The 19,738-nt window shown below is 52.6% G+C and overlaps 1 protein-coding gene across 1 annotated transcript; it reads left to right on the plus strand.

Moving 5' to 3' along the window:
• Nucleotides 1-13,332: 13,332 nt before the first annotated feature.
• PLA2G2E (phospholipase A2 group IIE) lies at nucleotides 13,333-16,691 on the plus strand. Its single transcript, XM_055574877.1, is given in 5 exon segments — nucleotides 13,333-13,372; nucleotides 14,273-14,408; nucleotides 14,610-14,637; nucleotides 14,639-14,717; nucleotides 16,549-16,691. Coding segments are annotated over 5 exon segments (426 nt in total).
• Nucleotides 16,692-19,738: the final 3,047 nt, after the last annotated feature.

Below are 19,738 nucleotides of genomic sequence, written 5' to 3' on the forward strand. Positions count from 1 at the left end.
AATTCTATCTCTTATTAACCCAGATCCAGATGAACATCTTATTTCACCTGACTCATTTTTTTTAACATTTTGAAACATTTTAACACAAATACTGTAGAATTTTATCTCTAAATTTATGGTTCCTATGCCACGTATTCGATGGACATGAGTCTGAGTGAACTCCGGGAGTTGGTGATGGACAGGAAGGCTTGGCGTGCTGCGATTCATGGAGTCACAAAGAGTTGGACACGACTGAGCGACTGAACTGAACTGAACTGATGCCACGTATTACTTTCTACTGGGTCAAAGCTATTTCTGCACCTAGTTATCTCCTCTGTGGGACGACTGACCTGCACGATAGACTACAGATCTGATTTGTTCTTCATCTGACTATAACCTTGCACATAAGAGAAGCTCAATAAACACTTATTTAATGGGTGATCACAACTGTTGCACCCCCTTAGTCTGTTTTTTTATGAGTTAAGTAATTATTCAACTCCTTCTGGACGTGACATGGAGCCTGCTTCTATGGGATACCCTACCCTGACCAGACCCTCTCCCACATACGGAACTCTCAAACTATGTCTGGCAGATCTTAGGTCATGTGGTCTACTTCACTGACAGTCTTTTCCTTGTCTAGGTCTGGCCTTTTGTTACTATTTGAATACACTTATCTTATCTGCTTTCATCTGTTCTTAGACCACCTTTGTTCTGTTATCTCAGCAGTTAAGGCCTTGATGGACAAATTATTTCAGATCTCAATCTGAAGATGTTTTGTGTCTAACATCAAACTGTAACAAGGTGATCCTGGGTAGGAAAAGACTTGAAAATGTTTTAACCCTTGGTGAGGAAAAATGAGAAAGGGATGGGCCTGAGCTTGGCTGTTGGTGTTTCACGCGTGGTGTCATTTAACATGGAGCAGCATACACTCGGGAGGTGTGATGATGGGGATGGTAAAGATGGATGACGATGATGATGAAGATAAGGAGGAAGGGGGCAGGTCATTAATATGATCTTTCCCATGGCACTTAAGTCCATGAAATGTCACATTGCTTTAACTTTCCAAATCAAATCAGTGCGGCTCACCTGACCAGGTTGGTGGGCAATTTAAGTCATGTTTTGAAGGCATCTCTTCCACCTCCCTTGGATTTGTCCCACAGTCCTCAGGATTTATTCAGGCCAGGGCATTTGGGAAAGAACCTTGGGACACCACGGCTGTACTTCCTAGAGGTCACTTGGCCCATATGAAAAGTGGAGGCTTTTCTCTCTCCAAGCCATGGCTGAGCCCACACATCTTTCTTGAGGTTTCTAACCTCTGCACCTGGTGTTCAATCTCACCTCCATGTACCACCCAGATACTCACCCTGGTGTCTCCCGAGTACAAGTAGGACCAGATGTCTGCTACCCATGGGAACTTGCTGGGTTAGTCTAGATGCTTCTCAGTTTCAAATGACAGAAACTGAAGTCAAAGTAGCATAAGTCTTAAAGAGAATTGGTTGACTCACATAATTTGAAGGTTCAGACTGGAAATCAAAGAATGTTGGATACAAGAATCTCAGCATAGCTCTCTCTCTCTGTCTCTCTCAATCACTCTCTCTCTCTCTGTCTCTCCCCACTTCCTCCAGCAGCCACCATTAAGCATACCGGCTTAATTCTACACACAGATTCTCCCATGGAGTCAAGAAACATGGTCACTGCCAGCTCAAGGCCCCAGAGAAAGGGGAGACCCATAAACCAAACCTAAGGAAAGATTCTGATTGGTCCAGTTTGGGTGCCTATTCCTGGAAATATCTCTGTGTTTGAACATCTTGGGTCAGAAGTCCACTCTAGTGGTAGAAAACGCAGGACATCATGGCAAACAGTTGTATAGGGTCACTTGGAATGGAGGGGAGATGGTTTTTCAAAGTAAAAAGTCTTTATTACCAAATGGAAAGATGTTAACACAAACCCTCCCCACTACACCCTGATCAGTTCCGCTGACTCAGGGTCGTTCCAACTCTCTGTGACCCCATGGCCTGCAGCACGCCAGGCCTCCCTGTCCATCACCAGCTCCCAGAGCTCACTCACACTCATGTCCATTGAGTTGGTGATGCCGTCCAACCATCTCATCCTCTGTTGTCCCCTTCTCCTCCTGTGCTCAGTCTTTCCCAGCATCCGGGTCTTTTCCTATCAGTCGGTTCTTCCCATCAGGTGGCCAAAGTATTACATATATATATATATATACACCCGGTCACATAAACACACAGAACGCCTAGCAGCAAGACCTCATGAATGGCCTCTTTAAGACACTAAGGAATGCATGGCTCTGCTCCATCAGCTTTAAGCCAGGGCACTATTCTGCAGAAGATACAGCATCTCAGGAGAGGGTCTGATTGGCTGGCTTGTGTCATGAGCTTGCCTTTGGGGGTGGAGCCTCATTGTGATTGGCAGTTCCACCAGGCGCGTGTTGAATGAGAGAAGGGAAAAGGAGAGGAGAGGGGATTCGGAGCAGAGAAAAGCAAGGATGCCCACAGGACTTCCGAGCCTTTGAGCCTCTGTAGCCACAGCTCCTCCGGACTCTCCCAGCAGAGCCCTGCTCACTCTTTAAGGCCCCGGCTCAGTGGCCAGCCCCTCTCTGCAGCTCTCCTTAAAGGCCAGGCTGGCAGAATGAATTGTTTCCTCCTCTGTGACTCCCTGTGCTCCATTCCACACTCTGTTACAGCCGCTCACACATTTGCTTATCTGTCCCCTGGGATCAGCATGAATCTTTTCACCATGGCAGTCAAGGGTGTTAGAACCTAAGTGTTTGCTAAACTGCATATGTTGGCTTCCTTCTCTCTCTTTGTAGGGACTTGGGAACCATTCATTTGCACCTATTTTGAGTATCTCCAGGCAACATGGGGAGTGTTCTGCTGCTCTGGCAGCTTCTGTCTGACTTCTGGCAGCTCCTTCATCTGGGTCTGGAGACTTGCTGAGCACATCAGAGCCGCTTTGCTTTGTCTTTGAGATGTGCTCTTTGTTCCCGCATCTTACCTTTCCAGTTTTTCTTCCTAAGGTTGTCATTTCTCTTTGTCTAAGGGCATCGGATTGTTTTGTCTTCTGGCTGACATGGAAGCACCTGGGTGGTCCTTAGGATGCTGACTTCCTGGATAGAACTTGTGTCTCTTCCCAACCAATTAGAACAGCAAAATTTATATCTTTACATTAAGACTCTAGGGCTTAGGGCAGATATCTCCAGAATTACCCAAATCCTGTTGGGGTTCTTCTGGATTTTTCTCTAAGAGTAGTTTCAGCTCCACAATTTTATTGAATCAGTTTGGATTTAGGATCTTCCCCCAACTGCACAATGATGGGCCCTTCTCTCTACCCACTTCCAATTAAATACGATTTCTGAATTTACTCTATGTGGTTCTAGAAATACCCATGGAAACATAGTAGTGAAAGCAACAGGCTCTGTGTTTCTGCAGCATCCATCTAACTTCTTGGTGGCGGTCGTTTAGTCGCTAAGTCATGTCCGACTCTTGAGACTGCCAGGCTCCTCTGCCCATGGGATTCTCCAGGCAAGAATACTGGAGTGGGTTGCCATTTCCTCCTTCAGGGGATCTTCCCAACCCAGGAATTGAATTTGCATCTCCTGTGTCCCCTGCACTGCAGGCAGATTCTTTACTTGCTGAGCCACTGGGGAAGCTCAATCAATTGTTACAAAATAGCTACAAATAGCTCAGATGATACAGAACCTGCCTGCAGTGCAGGAGACCTGGGTTCAATCCCTGGGTTGGGAAGATCCCCTGGAGAAGGGAATGGCAACCCAATCTGAAGTTCTTGCCTGGAGAATTCCATTAACCAAAAGCCTGGCGGGCCACAGTTCATGAGACATAAAGAGTCAGTCACAACTGAGCGACCAACACTTTCACACTTTCCCTTTCTTCCTCCCCTCCTAGTGCATAGGTTCCTTTGTAACGGGACTCAGTCCTCCCATTCAGAGGTGGAATCTGTTTCTCCACTCCCTGCATCTAGACTGGCTCTGGGACTTGCATCGACCAGTAGAATGTGCAGAAGGGCTGCCATGGGTGGGTTTCAGGACAGGAGCCTCAAGAGGGAGACTGGCTTCCGCCTTTGCCCCCTGGGAATGCCAAGACTAATGTGGAAGGAAGCCGGCCAAGCCAAGTGGAGGGTGAGTTGCTGCATCTCTCATCCCGATGCAGAAAGAGAGTCAAGGTGTCCCAGCTGATGGCTGGTACCAACTACCAGACCTGGGGGTGAGGCTGTCTTAGACCTCCCTGCCCAGAAGACCCTCCAGCTGGTGACAGCCCCATGAGCAAGTGTAGGAGAAAGCAGTAGAGGAACCACACAATTGATCCCCAGAAATATGACAAAGAGGAAATCGCTGTTGCTTTAAGCCATGGTGTTTTGGGATGGCTGGTCACCAGCAACAGATACCTGGGGACTGATATCTTTCACATCTGGGATTTTCCTCACTAAGAGTCCCACCAGGTCCAGGGCCATGGCAAAGTTGTGGTTTAGAACTGCAAGAAAATGGAACAAACTAGGAATCCCCTGGAGGTCCAACGGTTAGGCCTCAGCACTTTCACACCGTGGGCCTGGGTCCAACCACTGGCTGGGGAACTAAGATCCTGTAAGCCTTGAGGTGTGGCCAGAAAGAAACCAAAAACAGATAAAAAATTAGAATACACAGAAGCTCAGGAAGAGCGGTGGGTTGGTGGCAGAACCCGAAGCCTCGTTTCTCACCTCCCCACCTGGGGTTCTTCCCTCCAGCCTGTCATTCAGCTGCTTAATGTCCGAAGGAGTAACATCCCCGAGCGCAGAGCAGTGGTGACGTGCGGTGACGCGTTCCAGGGGGAGGAAGTGTGCAGAGTTTCAGGGACTCCCGATCACAAACCAAGAAGCCCCAAGTGTTAGGTTTTGGGTACCTGGGTATCTCCAGGGAGGGCGGAATAGCAGGCTCTGGAAGACCAAAGCACAAAGGGTCAGAGGAGGCGGCTGAGGTCAGCTTCAGCGCATTCACTCCCACCGACTCCTGAGACCCTGAGTTTGGGGCACGTGAGTGAGCAAGGGACGTCAGCCCTGTCCCTAAGCTCACCATGAGGAGGCAGCATGGAGCAACAGTGGCAGAGCCGCCTGTCATCTGAGCCAGCCTGTGAACGGGAGCCTTGGCTGATTAATACCTTGGCAGGATACTGAGCCTAAGTTCTACTGTCTGTGAAACAGAAAGACCAAGACCCACGCCACAGGGCTGTGGTGAAGGTCAAATGTAAAGCCCCTGGAATGACATAGGAGGTGCTGAACAGACATGGCATCACCATCCGCCCTGACTACCTGGACAGGCAGGCCAAGGAGGCCCTGCCCAGGGCCCCACGCTCTAGAGGACTCCACGTGTCACACACACACATAATCAGATGCACACAAACTCATGGACACAGAGGGACGCACACAGAGACACATAGGCACACAGACACACGTGTCCGTGCCCACATGCACACTGGCAGAGGGGCACACCCTCACACACGCTGAATGTGTTGGGAGGCCCAGGAGTGTCTCTGCACCCTGACAAGCACCCAGCCCTGGGGCAGGACATCCCCAGCCCTCAGCATCCTGCTCACATCCAACATCATTCCGGCCCCAGCGAGCATCCTCTGCCCTGTGGGCGGTGCCGTAGCCACGTCATCAATGGACGCTTCTTCCCAGGGAGGCCACGAGCTGCAGGAGCCCGGGGTTGAACGACCTCATCAGGCTCTCCTCTCGGAGAGGATGGAAGCATTAATTCTTCTTCCTTTTCCTTTTTTTAATTTTTGGCTGCATGGGGTCTTCACAGCTGCCCACGGGCATTCTCTAGTTGCAGTGACCAGGGGCTGCTCTTCATTGCAGAGCATGGGCTCTAGGCATGTGGGCTTCGGGAGTTGCAGTTCACGGGCTTAGTTGCCCCACGGCAGGTGGGATCCTCCCAGACAAGGGATCGAACTCACACCCTCTGCGTCGGAAGCACAGAGTCTGTTAAGACTACCTCAGAAGTTCTTGCCTAACAAAGTACCACCTCCCATGAGTTCCAAATACCCTTTGCCTGTGTCTGTTCAAACCACAGGTCTGGAGGTGCTCATGAACTAGTAAGGTACCCTTCAAGGACTATTTGATGAGATCAAACAATACGTATTACCTGTACATTTATATAAGTGGAGGTGATTGTTGGATGGCATCACAGACTCAATGGACATGACTTTGAGCAAACTCCGAGAGATAGTGAAGGACAGGGAAGCCTGGCTTACTGCAGTCCATGGGGTCGCAAAGAGTTGGACACGACTGAACAACAGGGCATATCACTGTGTCATGAGAGCAGCTTCTTATATTGGCAACTGAATGACATTGAACGTTAGAATTGGGAATGGTTTTATTCTTATTCAAATATTTGGCATGTGTGATTAAATTTTCACCAAAAACTTTCAGAAAGTCAACTTATTCAAATAATTTCATTTAAAATTTTGTATATCATGTGCTGTTATTGACATTTTGCATTTTAATTTTCATAGAGAATTCAGAGTACTTTAGAGGAAAAACCTTTTTAAAAAGTTGTTTTGTTGCTCAGTTGCTAAGTCATGTCTGATTCTTAGTGACGCCATGGACTGCAGCACACCAGGCTCCTCTGTCCTTCACTATCTCCCAGAGTTTACTCACATTCATATTCATTGAGTTGGTGATGCTATCTAACTGTCTCATTCTCTGCTGCTCGCTTCTCCTCTTGCCCTCCATCTTTCCCAGAATCAGGGTCTTTTCCAATGAGTTGGCTCTTCGCATCAGGTGGCCTAAGTATTGGAGCTTCAGCTTCAGCATCAGTCCTTCCAATGAATATTAAGCACTGGTTTCCTTTAGGATGGACTGGTTGGATCTCCTTGCAGTCCAAGGGACTCTCAAGAGTCTTTTCTAGCACCACAGTTCAAAAGCATCAGTTCTTTGGTGCTCAGCCTTCTTTATGGTCCAGCTCTCACATCCATACATGACTACTGGAAAAACCATAGCTTCGACTATACAGACCTTTCTTTGGCAGCAAAGTCTCAGCTTTTTAATATGCTGTCTAGGTTTGTCATAGCTTTTCTTCCAAGGAACAAGTGTCTTTTTTAATTTCATGGCTGCAGTCACCTTCTGCAGTGATTTTGGAGCCCAAGAAAATAAAATCTATCTCTATTTCCAGTGTTTCCCCATCTATTCACCATGAAGTGACAGGACCAGATGCCATGATCTTAGAAGCCAGGGTTTTCACTCTCCTCTTTCACCTTCATCAAGAGGCTTTTTAGTTCCTTTTCACTTTCTGCCATAAGGGTGGTATCACCTGAATATTTGATATTATTTTGTCTTTAGATTTACTTTTTTAGGAAACATAGTTAGATTTCATACACTTTGAATATAACTACATCTTTAAAAAATCTTTTAGATCATTACTGTCAGAGGAACACAAATTAGAGAACATTTTGAATATAGCATAGTTGATTTTGCTGAAATGAAAGCAAGAGAAATATATTTTATGGAATAAATGTATAATAATTTGTGAAGTGTGTCTGTCTTTATAAGTCATTCAAACATTACCAGCCCATCAACAGAGCACATGAGAATAATCAAACTCAATCGATTTGAACATATTTCTAATTTTCAACTTTATAAAAACTGTGGCTTTCCATATTTTCTTCAATTTATTGTTGGGAGAGTATATTTAGATGGAAACATAGAACATGCTTTATTTCCCAGTCTGTTGGCTTGATTGATAACTTTTAAATATTTAGACACACGGTGTGAGGACTCATCAGCCCCGAAAAATGTGAAAATTTTAGGAGTAAGACTGACCACCACCAAGCAGGACAGGGACTTGGGAGTCAGCGAGCAGGGGCTGCTCTCCATTTGGTGTGAGGGCTTCTCGATTAGACGGCTTCTCTCGCTCTGCAGCACAGGCTCTGGGCACGTGGCTTCCGTATCTGCAGCGCATGGGCTCAGTAGATGCGGCGCCCAGGCTTAGTGGGATCTTCCCGGACCACAGACCGAACTGGTGACCCTTGCATTGCTGGGCGGAATCTTAACCACTGGGCCACCAGGGAAGCGCCTGAAGGTACTATTTCGTTAACTCTCCCAACAATGCTATGAGATGGACGCTACTGACGTCCCTACTGTGCAGATGAGGAACAGAGTGTGGTAAATGAGGTCGTTTGCCCGAGGACACCCAGTCAGCCAGCGGTAACACCAGGCGGCCTGACCACAAAGCCCGCATCATCATCTGAACCAGGACCCTATGGTACCTGGAGCAAAGGGGCCCCTCCCAGCGGGCGGGCCTGAACGTCCCCACCACCCCACCAGCATGCACAGGCACTTACAGACAGCCCCCCCCCACCAGCATCACACAGGAGCTCATGCCGCACCCCGGCCCGTACCTGTGTGGGCGTCCCTGCTCCCCTTTCTCCCTTCTTGGACCAGCAGGGGCACTGAAGCCATCTGGGGTGGAGACTCTTGGCTTCCGCTCCCTCTGGTGGCCCTGCACTTGCCCGGCAAGGGGTGAAGCCCAATGCATTCCTTCCTCCTTGGCTCCACCACCCACCTGCACTGAACCAGGTGTCCCCTGAAGCGTGAGCCCACCCTGGAGTCCACGGTACCCCGCTCTCCTGCCTGCTTCTCTTCCTGGCTGCTGTCTCTCCCATTCATTCACCTCTCAGCAGCCAGAGTCACCTTGTCCAAACATACAAGCAAGTCACTTGTTTCAAACCCTTACGGCATTCCACTGTTCCCTGGACAGAGCTCAGCAAGGCTCAGCAGAGCCACTTCGCAAAGATGCTGGCAACCTTATAGACAACAGGTCCAGGCCAAGGATCCTTGTTCCTTACCCTCCATCACAAATGGGAGGACCCAACTCTGCCATGACAGCTGTACAAAGCCCGTTCCCACCGGAGGGAGGTTCCTCGTTGGGATGAAAATATCACCAGGTCTTTCAGAAAGAAAGAAAGTGAAGTCGCTCAGTAGTGTCCACCTCTTTGTGACCCCATGGATTGCAGCCTACCAGGCTTCTCCATCCACGGGATTGTTCAGGCTGAGGTCTTGCAGAGAGGGGCCTTATTCTCATGGGCAACCTCAGGCCCTCTCCTGCATCATGCAAGTTCTAGGCCGCTAGTCCATCAGACTCAAGCTGTGAGGTGAACGGGAGGTCAAGGTCCCAGGATCAGCTTCCCAGTGAATCATGCCCTTCAAGACCCACGCACCACCAGCCCAACTCCCCAGGCTCCTTTCAGCCCCTCCCAGGTGCCACGTCCTTCAGACCACAGAGCCTTTGCACAGACTATCCTTCCATTTAAACTCTCCCCACTTCCTTATTACCATCTTGAGATCTCTGCTAATTCATTTCTTCCACAGGGAAGCCCTGCCCAGATCAGACATCCCCAATAAATGGTCTTATAAACCCAAGGAACATTTGGTTGGGCTACTTATCCCTATTTGAAAGTTTCCATTCAGTATACAATGACTAATGTCAGTCTCCCTGCTGGACTGCCAGCTCCATGTGGGCAGAGACCAGGTCTGGCTTTGCTCTCCCGTGGAGTCCCAGCACCTAGAAGATCCTCAATCTAGTTTATTGATTGAAGAGCAATGAATTCTTTCGGATGAAGGGGATTGCACTTTGCTGGGAGAGGCTGTGGGATCCTTCGGGCGCTGGGGTAAGCATGGAAGTGATGAGATTGAGCAGATGACGAGCTCTCCGCAAAGTGCTTGCAACACTGTAGGAACTTAATAAATGGTGGTTGTTTGTGATGAGGATGACAATGATGATGCCAAGTAGGAGGAGGATGGTGTCTTCTCACGACAGGGACAGCTTTACGCCAAGAGACAGAAGCCCTTGCTGAGAGATGGGGCTCTGTTCCCTGTTCCTCCATCATGGAAGTTAGAATCTGCAAGTGGGGGCAATAGCCCCACTGAAATGAGGGGAGACCCGGCCCAGCTGCACGCTGGCCTCCAGCGGGGATGAGGGCTTTGAGCTTCTAGGCCAGCAGCTGCCTCCTCCGTGACCAGGTTAAGGAGGGACTCAGTGTTTATGGATTCCTCCCGTGGGCACGGCACCCTACAAAGAGCTTTCCACATTTCATTTCCTTTTCATCTGGTCCCAAACTCTGAAAAGTAGGCCTAATTATCCCCCATTAGTGATGATGCAGCAGAGGATGGGATGGTTAGATAGTATCACCAACTCAATGGACATGAATCTGAGCAAACCCTGGAAGACAGTGAAAAACAGAGGAGCCTGGCATGCTGCGGTCCACGGGGTCACAAAGAGCTGGACACGACGTGGCGACTGAACAACAACACAGATGATGAAACTGAGCTTGGGTGGTGATGGAGCCGGCCAAGGTCACGCAGCCTGCAAGTGCTGGAGCTTAGGCGAACACTCAAGCCCCGTCTCTGTGATGCAGAGATCCAGAGCTTTCAACTACATTGTGCTGCTAGTGAGAAAACCATAAAACCAACCACAGTTCCTGAATGCCTAAAAGTCTCCTCCAAACGTCCCCACTTCCAACCTCAGCTGGGGACACCGCCTCCTGGAAGCCTGCCTGCATTTCCCTGCCTGACTCTGGCCCCACAGTCCTCAGGTTTCTGCCACAGGTGCACCCTGGCAGAGCTCACAGGGGCCCCATCCTGGTCAGGCCAGGACTCAAAATGGCTCAATAAAGGCACTGTTTCAGAAACCCGGCCCTTCCTGGGAAACACCCTTTATGCTGCTGGAGGAAGGGCTGTGGGGCAAACCTCCCCCGGAATCAAAGCTAATTTTCAGTTATTTAGGAGGTAGCTCCCCTGTGACTCACTGTTTGGGATATAATGACCCAGGCCAGGAGCCCGGGCTGCCAAGAGCGCCCTCATTAAACTCAAAAGGCAAAATGAGAAGGGGACGCCCCCTCCCCCCTGGAGACGGTGACTCAGCACAGCCAGGTGACCCTGGCCAAGGGGATTCACCTCTCTGGCTCCTTTCCTCCCAAGTCTTCTCCCAGTGGGTGAGCACAGCCCAGCATGGAAAGGGTTCCAGAAGTCCTGAGCAGGAAATGGGAGGGGCCGGAGGCAGGGCCGCAGCAGAATGTATGTCAGTGCTTACCCAGCTTTACTGTCCAGGGTTAAAAAACCTTTAATCCCAAATCACCGCCCGAGATCCCTGCCACCAGCCCTCCCCACCCCACCCCAAGGTGACACCTCCCCAGGGACTCTATCCCAGACGGGACAGGGAATATCGAGTTGGGCCAGGGAATTCGAGTTGGGAGTCCTCCCCATCTGCGGGCTGAGGCCCAGCCTCCTCCCCTGGAAAGGATGCTGAAGCCAGACCCCCAATCAGCTCCTGAAGGGGAGGCCCTACACGGGTGGCTCAGCTCGAGGCTACAGGACGACTTTTACTGTGGACCCTTGGCTACTCTCCCTTTCATGGACCCTCTCCTCATTAAAAAAAAAAAAAAAAAAAAAAGGAAAGATATTGGAAAGCAGATGCTGTGACCACAATGGTATGAAGCTAAATATAACCCAAGCTGGATCATAGTCACTCTGACTTTAAAGATGAGAGAAAATTTTGAGGGCCCCTTTCCCTGGTGGTTCAGATGGTAAAGAATCCACCTGCAATGCAGGAAAGCCGGGTTCAATCCCTGGATGGGGAAGATCCCCTGGAGAAGGAAATGGCAACGCAATCTATTATTCTTGCCTGGAGAATTCCATGGACAGAGGAGCCTGGTGGGCTACAGTCCATGGGGTCACGAAGGAGTTGGACACGACTGAGCAACCAACACTTTGACTTTTTTCAAAGATATCACAGGTGCCCGGCAGCCTGCCTACTGTTGGTATTGCCTCCTGTAAGCCCTTTGAACTGTCTGGGCCCCTGTTCTGGCTCACCAGCTACTTAGGCATGTGTCTCAGTTTGCTCCTCTGTAAAATGGGAATGATCACCACGACCAAGTAATGAGGCTGTTTGAAGGTTCCTGGAGATCCTGCTGGAGAAGAGCTTGGCATGGTCCTGCCATAAACAGTGGTACAGGGACTGCTGAGCTGGCTATGAGCTTCCTTCTTTCCCATGAAGGAGATGGCTTCTATCCCCATAATAGGAACAGGAAAAACTGAAATTCCTCACAAGGAAACGTAACAAGTGGCGGAAGCGGGACTCCAGGGGCACAGACCAAGCAGCTCCCAGGCCCCGTACGCTGATGGAAGTGGCCAATCTGGTTATCCCAGCAGACCAGGAACACGGAAGGCAGGGGGAAGTCACAGGCCAGGTCCCGGTATCTTGCGTCCGATTCTGCCTGAGTGGACTCCAGCCAGCAAACGAGGCCATGGTGAGGCTGAGGCTGGTGGGACCCTGACATTTCTGATCACAGCAGAGCCGGGTCCTCTCCTCTGTCCTGCTGACCTCCAGCCACGCTCTGAAGCCCAGCCTCCACGTGCTGACCTGACTCCAGGGACAGCAGTCTCTCTCGGAGCCACGCCGGAGTAGGAAGCTGCTGTCTCCGCGGTGCAGGCCCCAAGAGGACATCAGAAGGATGGAAGCTTCCAGTCCCTGCTGGAATGTGGGTTTTCCAGCTGACTCAGACCGAGCCTGTTTCTACAGGAGCCACACTACACCACCGCTCAAGGGTTTTGGGGAGACAGAGTTCACAACCGGGAGGATTTTCGCTACCCATCAAGCAAGCAGTAACATGCCTAAGAAAGAACAATAAAGACAAACCCCCGAGCCCAGCTGGCTCAGCTCCCAGCCTTTGGACTCTAGGTTCTTCGACACACGGCCTCCAGGCGCCCAGAGCCTTGTCATTTACCCAAGCTACAGGCCCTGTCGGGGTCCAACGGGGGCTGGTTGAGGGGCAGGGTGGGGAGTCGGAGCCAAGTTGAAGTAGCCAGTGGCATGGACACAGGCCAGGCTCACCCTTGCTGCTCCCAGGATGTTTGAGTTCAGCCTCTCTGAGTCTCAGGAGCAGCGTCAGTAAAATGAGGGTGAGAAAAAGACCCCACGAAGGAAAAGGCCCTGGCATGGCCCAGGATCCCAGCTCCGAGGCGGGGGTGAGCGCAGGGATTCTGAGGCAGAGGGCAGTGATGGGAAGGGCAGGGAGGAGAAGGCCCAGAGGCTGGCTCCACCGCCTGGCTCTGGAAGCACAGCCGCAGGCCCCAGCCTGGCCCCTCCCCTGGGGACTTGGCCAGAGTGTCAGAGCTGGGAGCATCATTGCATCACTGGGTGCTCGGGGGTTAATGATGGGGAGTGGACAGGACCCGGGTATTTAACTAATCGGGGAGGTGCCTGGAGATCAGAGGTGCCCCTGCTGGCTTCTGTCTCCATCTCCTACAGCCCAGCTTCTCTGCCCCCTGCTCCCCTCCCCGCCCCCCAGGATGAAGCGACCCTCTCTTCTGACCTTCCTATGCCTCCTGGGTAAGTGACCTTCATGCCTGCACTCCTGCTCTGCCCCGGCTGGGAACACTCCGGGGGGCTCCTGAGCCAGGCCCCAGGGAGTGTGTCATCGGTCACCCTGAGGCCAGTGCTGGCCCAGGAAGAACTGGCCAGTGGAGAAGGGGTCAGGGGGCACGGCTGCAGCCTGGACGGCCTGGGGGACAGAGGAGCGGGGCCGGCCAGGGGGCCCCGACAGCTGCTGCCGCCCGCGCTCCACCCCCCACCTGAGTGTCCGTTTCTGCCTTTAACCTGCCGGGTGGGCGGGCCCCCACTGCTGCAGCAGCAGGACCCGGAGGAACTAGGGAAGTCCAGGTGGTCAGGAAGTTTATCCAGCGACATCTGATGGGACTCAATGGGGACAGAATGCTCCTGGGGGTGGGGGTGGCGGCTGACACCAGGGGAGAGGATCAGGAAACTGGGATGGGAGCCTAGAGGATGAGCCGGGGGCGGGGGAGTTCTGGGAGACGGTGGAAGGAGAGCAGGGGTGGGAGGTCAGGTGGGGACATGATGCAGGTGAGGACCAGGAGACCAAGGTGCAGTGACGTCACCGGGACATCACTACTGACTGATTGGCGTTGTTGCTCAGTTGCTCAGTCTTTGCGACCGCATGACCGCAGCACGCCAGGCCTCCCTGTCCATCACCAACTCCCGGAGTTTGCTCAAACTCATGTCCATTGAGTCTGTGATGCCATCCAGCCATCTCCTCTGTCGTCTCTGTCGTATTACTGATTAGCGCTGTTATCATCGGGAGTGAGGTGCTCGGGGAGGTGGAGGTTCCCGAGAGGATCCGAGAGATGCCTGCACGCAGATGTGGGGACTGCAGTTGGCCGCAGAGGGTGGGGCCCCGAGGGAGCTGACGCCCTCCGCGCTCCGTCCCCGCAGCGGCCCTGGCCGGCGGGAACCTGGTCCAGTTTGGGGCGCTGACCGAGAGGATGACGGGGAAGCCCGCGCTGCAGCACGACGACGGCTGCTACTGCGGCGTCGGCGGCTCCCACGCGCCGGTGCGCGAGACAGACGGGTGAGCGGGCGGCCCAGCCACGGGCCTGCCTGGAGGATGCAGGCGCCAGGGGCGCATCCTGCGGGGAGCTGGGGCTACCTAGGAAGCTGAGGCGCGGCCACCACACGTGCAGGCCCCTTTGGGCCGTAAGCCCCCCAGGCGGCCCCCAGTCCAGCCCAGCTGGGCTCACAGGCGCCTTCAGGCCGACCACGACCTTCTCAGGTGCTGCCACGCCCACGACTGCTGCTACGGGGGGCCTGGAGAAGCTGGGCTGTGAACCCAAAATGGAAAGGTACCTCTTCTCCGCCACCAGGCACAGCATCTTCTGCGGTGAGTGAGCAGACCCGGGGGTCCCCCAGACCCCTAGAGAGGGAGGGGACTCAGCCAGGAACCCCCTCTCCTGATGGAGACCCTTGAGCCTGGTCACCTGGGCAGGAGAGGCAGGTCTTCCATCATCACAGCGTCAGGGAGAGGCATGTCCCAGCGCCCAGATGCTCCCATGGCACCCAGTCTGGAGAGCCCGGGACCCATCAGCTCCTGCCCTGGGACCCCAGGAACACCCCCCATTCAGAGGCGTCCCCCCCCAGCTCCAGCCTCTGGGGAGAGGAGCAGAGGGACACTGCTGAGCCCGCCCAGAGGAGCTGTGCCCAGACAGCCCTCCCCAGGGCCTGGGCGGCCACTAGGGGCATGTCCCCAGGACAGGGCCTCGAGGGCAGAGCCCCAGACCCAGAGGCTGGAGCTCGGATGTGGGACCACAGACCCCACTCCCAAAGGCTGACCCACCACACCAGGGCACCTCCTCACCAGGCCTCATGCCCACTTGGACCAGTTAGCCTTCTCCTCTGCTCCCCAGCCTGGTGAAACAGCTGGACCCCAATCAGAGTGTAAAGGGCTCCATGCAGCCCAGCCCCATGGAGGGAACTCACATTGGAGAACCAAACGTTCTTCTTCCTGCCGCAAAGCCAGGAATAGCCTGGAAGGCAGACGGCAGGCCCGGAGCTGGGGGGACACAGCACAGGGGGGCTGGGAGGGTCAAAGAAGACTCAGATCTCTGGGGTCTGTCCTGGGGGTGGGGCGGGACAAGAACCAGAGCTGCGGGAGGCAGGCTGGGCTCCAAGTGTCCTGTTCCCACCGCCATCCACTCAGCAAAGCGGCTTTGGTATGTAATGAGCTCCCCGTCATGGGGAGTTCATGCAAGGCTGGGAAGCCACCTGTTGGGGACAGTGCTGAGAGGGTGAGTGAAGGGAGGGGTCAGGTGAATGGGACACAGGTTCAGGGAGTCCCCTCCCCACCGTGTGACTCTGGGCAAGGGATAGAACCCCTCAAAAGCTCCTATTTCTTCATCTGTAAAAGGGAGACCTAACCTCACACTTGCCAGCTTAGCCCAGCTCCTGGGAGCTGACATAGCTGTTAAGCCCCTGCCAAATCTGAGTTCTGGGGAAAGAGCAGGGGAGAGCAGAACCCGGATGGGAAATGAGGCTGACCTTCGCAAGGGACCCTGAGGAAGCCGGACATGTCTGAGCTGGGGGATGTCTTCGTGGGGACAAAAAGGAGCCAGAGCCCCTGAGGACAGACAGAGGCGGTGGAGGCAAGAGGAGGCTTTGGGGCCCCTGGAGCCCACAGAGCTGATGTCCGCCCCACTCCCCAGGCTGGGTGTGGGCGCGCATGGAGGGGGAGCCCTGAGATAAATGCTGGAGAAACGGGCTCCATCCCCGCTGAGGGAGGCAGGCGCAGGCCCCAGCTCCAGGCCCCCCGGGGCATGCCCCGGTCACCCGGGATCGAGCTGCTGCCGTTCAGTAGTTTTCCTCTCTGGTTCATGGCTGCCGACACCGTTAGCAATCCATTACGTGGGAGAAGGGTCGCCCAAAAGCACAGCCCTCCCTGGGCTGGGACAGGTGGTCTCCCCGTGGGGAAGGAGCTTAGGGCAGTGGAGTGGGTTTGGGAGAGGAAGGAACAGCAAGGACAAATCTCCAGGCTTCCAGCATCCCTGGCCCCAGCAGGGCCTCAGCACCCTGCCCGTTCTCTCACCCAACCCTGGAGCATCCCCCCGCTGAGCGTGGGCTTCCGGGAGGAGAATGTGGACCCAAGTGCGCTCCCCTGCGCATGGCTGGGAGTGGTGGGCCCAAGGTTCCCGGGCCCTGACTGCCCACATCCCATCCAGCGGGCAGAACCAGCTGCCAGCGACGGACCTGCGAGTGTGACAAGAAGGCCGCACTCTGCTTTCACCACAACCTGGGCACCTACAACCACGAATACGCCCATTACCCCAACAAGCTGTGCGCCGGGCCCACCCCGCCCTGCTAAGGGTGCGCTCTGCCTCCCGCTGAGGCCTCCAGCTGCAGGGCCCCAGGCCTCGGGAGGGTTAGCACCAAAGGCTCTCCCGCTGGAAAACTCCTTTCCCGTAAGCCCATCCTTCTCTGAGAGGCCCCAGACTCAGCCCTGGACCGTCCCTGGCCTCCCTGGCCACAGCGTCCTCAAAAAGAGCCACACCGGGGGCAGGGGGCCCCTGGAACACCCAGAAGATTCTACAACCTGTCCCCTGGGATCTCAGTCCCCTCTTCTGATACGTGAATAATGTTTGCTCAGGATTCTAACACTGGCCCTCAGATTCTGTCGCAGGGTTTCATCAGTCTCCGGTTTCATTCATGCCTTTGTTTCTCGAGCACCCAGCAATGTGCTAAGCACGGGGACACAGCGTGGGTCTGGCTCGGGTGGCCCCTGCATGCAGTTCCAACACTCTGTCCTTTGAGTTTTCCATTACAGAGAGTTTTTGTGATTCTCTTTTTTTCTAACGTTTACCGTCTTATCCGAAATAATAATGGCAGTCTCTAGCAGGAATATTTCTGGCCATATGGCATAATGTGAAAAGCATGCAAATGCCAACCTAAAAATATTGCCCCCACCATGTCATCAGGCTTCAAATCCCTGCCATTAGAATTCTGGCTTACAGTGAAAAAGAGGCTCTCAAATCATCTGATTCACAGCCCTCCCTTGGCAGAGGGGCACCCCGGAGGTCAGAAAGGGAAGGTTCTACCTGGAGGGGCGTCCTCACTCCCAAGCCAGTGGACCTTCTTCTGCATGAGTCAGTATCAGTCACTGCCCCTCCGCCCCTCTGATTGTCATCATGGACAACCCAGAGTGTCCAGGGAAGGTCAGCTGTGAGGATACCCATGCCAGGCCCGGCTCCTGATACCAGGAGGGGAAGAGGAAAGATTTCTACATCCTACATCCAGCATCCTGAGACTGACTTTGGAGCCAATTTAATGCACCAAAGGATTCCCATCAAATTAGAATGCAGCCTACCTGGGAAGAAATAAACTTCAGCAGATTCTACTCCTAAATATAGACATGATACTCCACTGTCTGTAATATGCTGATAAAATCTTCCAGGGTTGGGATGAGCCTATTCAATGAGATAAAGCATGTAAAAACGCACTGCACAGGCAAAGCTCACGGTGGACGGGGAATAAATGTTCTCTCCCTCTCTCCATTTCTTGGCATGCGTACAACATTCAGGGCTTTGAGGGCAGGAGAGAGCCTGATGCCATCAAAAGGATGATCATCATAAATTTTAAAAGGTTGAAGCAGTTCTGTGCTGGCCAAACAAACACGAGAAGGGCAGATGTGTGTGCTTTGCTGCTGTGACTGACTCAAATCCTGTGTGAAAAATCACCAGGAGATGAGGTCTTAAAGTGCAACGCGGGTGGGTGGGGAAGAGAGGGCCGCGTTTGTTAGGAAGCGTGGTCCTGAGGCGCCCTCTGGCGTCCGTTTTGTTCAGGCTGCCGGGAGGAAACAAATTTGGTTTAAACCTGGATTTCCCTTTGTCAGGGCAGGCAAAGTGTGTTTCAGGGCTAGTGAAATCAGTCCTCTCGTATCTTCAATAATAAACAAGCTGAGAAGTAATAAGTCCTTAAAGACATCTCAGAATGACGGTGCCAGTGCACACACGAGAAGCCCAGGAAGAAGGGTCTGACTCGGGAGAGATGAAGACAAGGCGGTGTTCTGGGCGTGATGTAGCGCTGGGAGGAGGCCCTGGTGACGCCACAGCTGTTTAACCATCTGACAGGGTGAAAAGTAGAACTTGAGAACAACCTCGGCGCAGCCCGCTTTCCCAGGAATCAGTAAATATATGGTGAATGAGTCAATGATTCCATCTAAGTCCTGTTTGTGTGTCTCTACAGCCCATACACTTGATTTCCAGATGTAGACTTGGTAGAAAGGACTGAAAAGAGGAAAGCAGAACCCCGAAGTTGATGTTGGAGGTTCCAGGTAGAGCCCTCTGCTTTGCCAGTTAGCAGCAGTGGGTCATTCAAGACCTCACTGCTCAGGAAGCTTATTAGAACAGAATCATGGACCTGATCCCAGACCTGCTGGTTAACAAGACCCCCAGGTGGTTCGTATGTACACTGAAATCAAAAAGCCCTGATGTATGGCCAGAGCCCTGGTTTCCGCACTTGTCAAATGGAACAATGACACTTCCCGGGCAGGCTGGTTGTAGCAAGGTTTAATAAATTAGCATGTATGAATGTACACAAAATAATGCGGAGCACCTTATAAAGAATCCCATAAATGAATGCCAGTCGTAGTAACAATTCCTAACATTTATCATGCGCTTGGCGCTCACCAGGCACTGTTATAAATGCTGTTTCTCAGTTCTTTGAATAAGTGAATGAATGAATGAGGCATGGGACTAAACCGAGGCTGAAAGAAAGCTCTGTCACCTGAATGTGTCTTAGCTTGCCTCTCCGATTTTGATGACAGGACTTGGATGAGTTTTGCTTTTGTGCCCACTTAGCCCCTAGCATAAGCTACGAACCAAGTGTTCAATCAAATAACTTGCTGAATAAGTGGTTAGAAATCAAATCACATTGGAATTCCCGAGTTGAGTCCCATTATGACTTCATGGACATGTGTCTGCTTCCTCAGGGTTCTTTGTAGTCTCTGGAGAACTGAACACTGTATTAAATTTCATTCTTTCCCTCAACACACTTGCATACAAACTACGCTCCTGGCCCCTCGCTGAATGCTGGAGACAGAAACAAGTCTGATGTGGCCAACCTCCAGACACCACCAGTCACTCTTCACTAGCAAGTGTTGTAATGGAGCCAAAGTCAGGCTCTCAGAACCAAATGTCCTCAGCCCTTCATTCTCCATCCAGTCCACCAGCCCCAGCTTCATTTCCCAGTTTGATTTCTATCACATCACTCTTCCTTCCGCCCTGAACCATCTATGGCTCCCCATTGTCCACCAACCCCTGGTATTCAAGCTTGGTTTCCAGGCCTTTATCCAGCCACATGGGTTTCTCTATGCTCCTCACCACTGCCAGGACAGGCCCACCTCCCTTTGCAGCT

The sequence above is a fragment of the Bubalus kerabau genome, chromosome 3 (assembly GCF_029407905.1).
Source record: "Bubalus kerabau isolate K-KA32 ecotype Philippines breed swamp buffalo chromosome 3, PCC_UOA_SB_1v2, whole genome shotgun sequence".
NCBI lineage: Eukaryota > Metazoa > Chordata > Mammalia > Artiodactyla > Bovidae > Bubalus > Bubalus kerabau.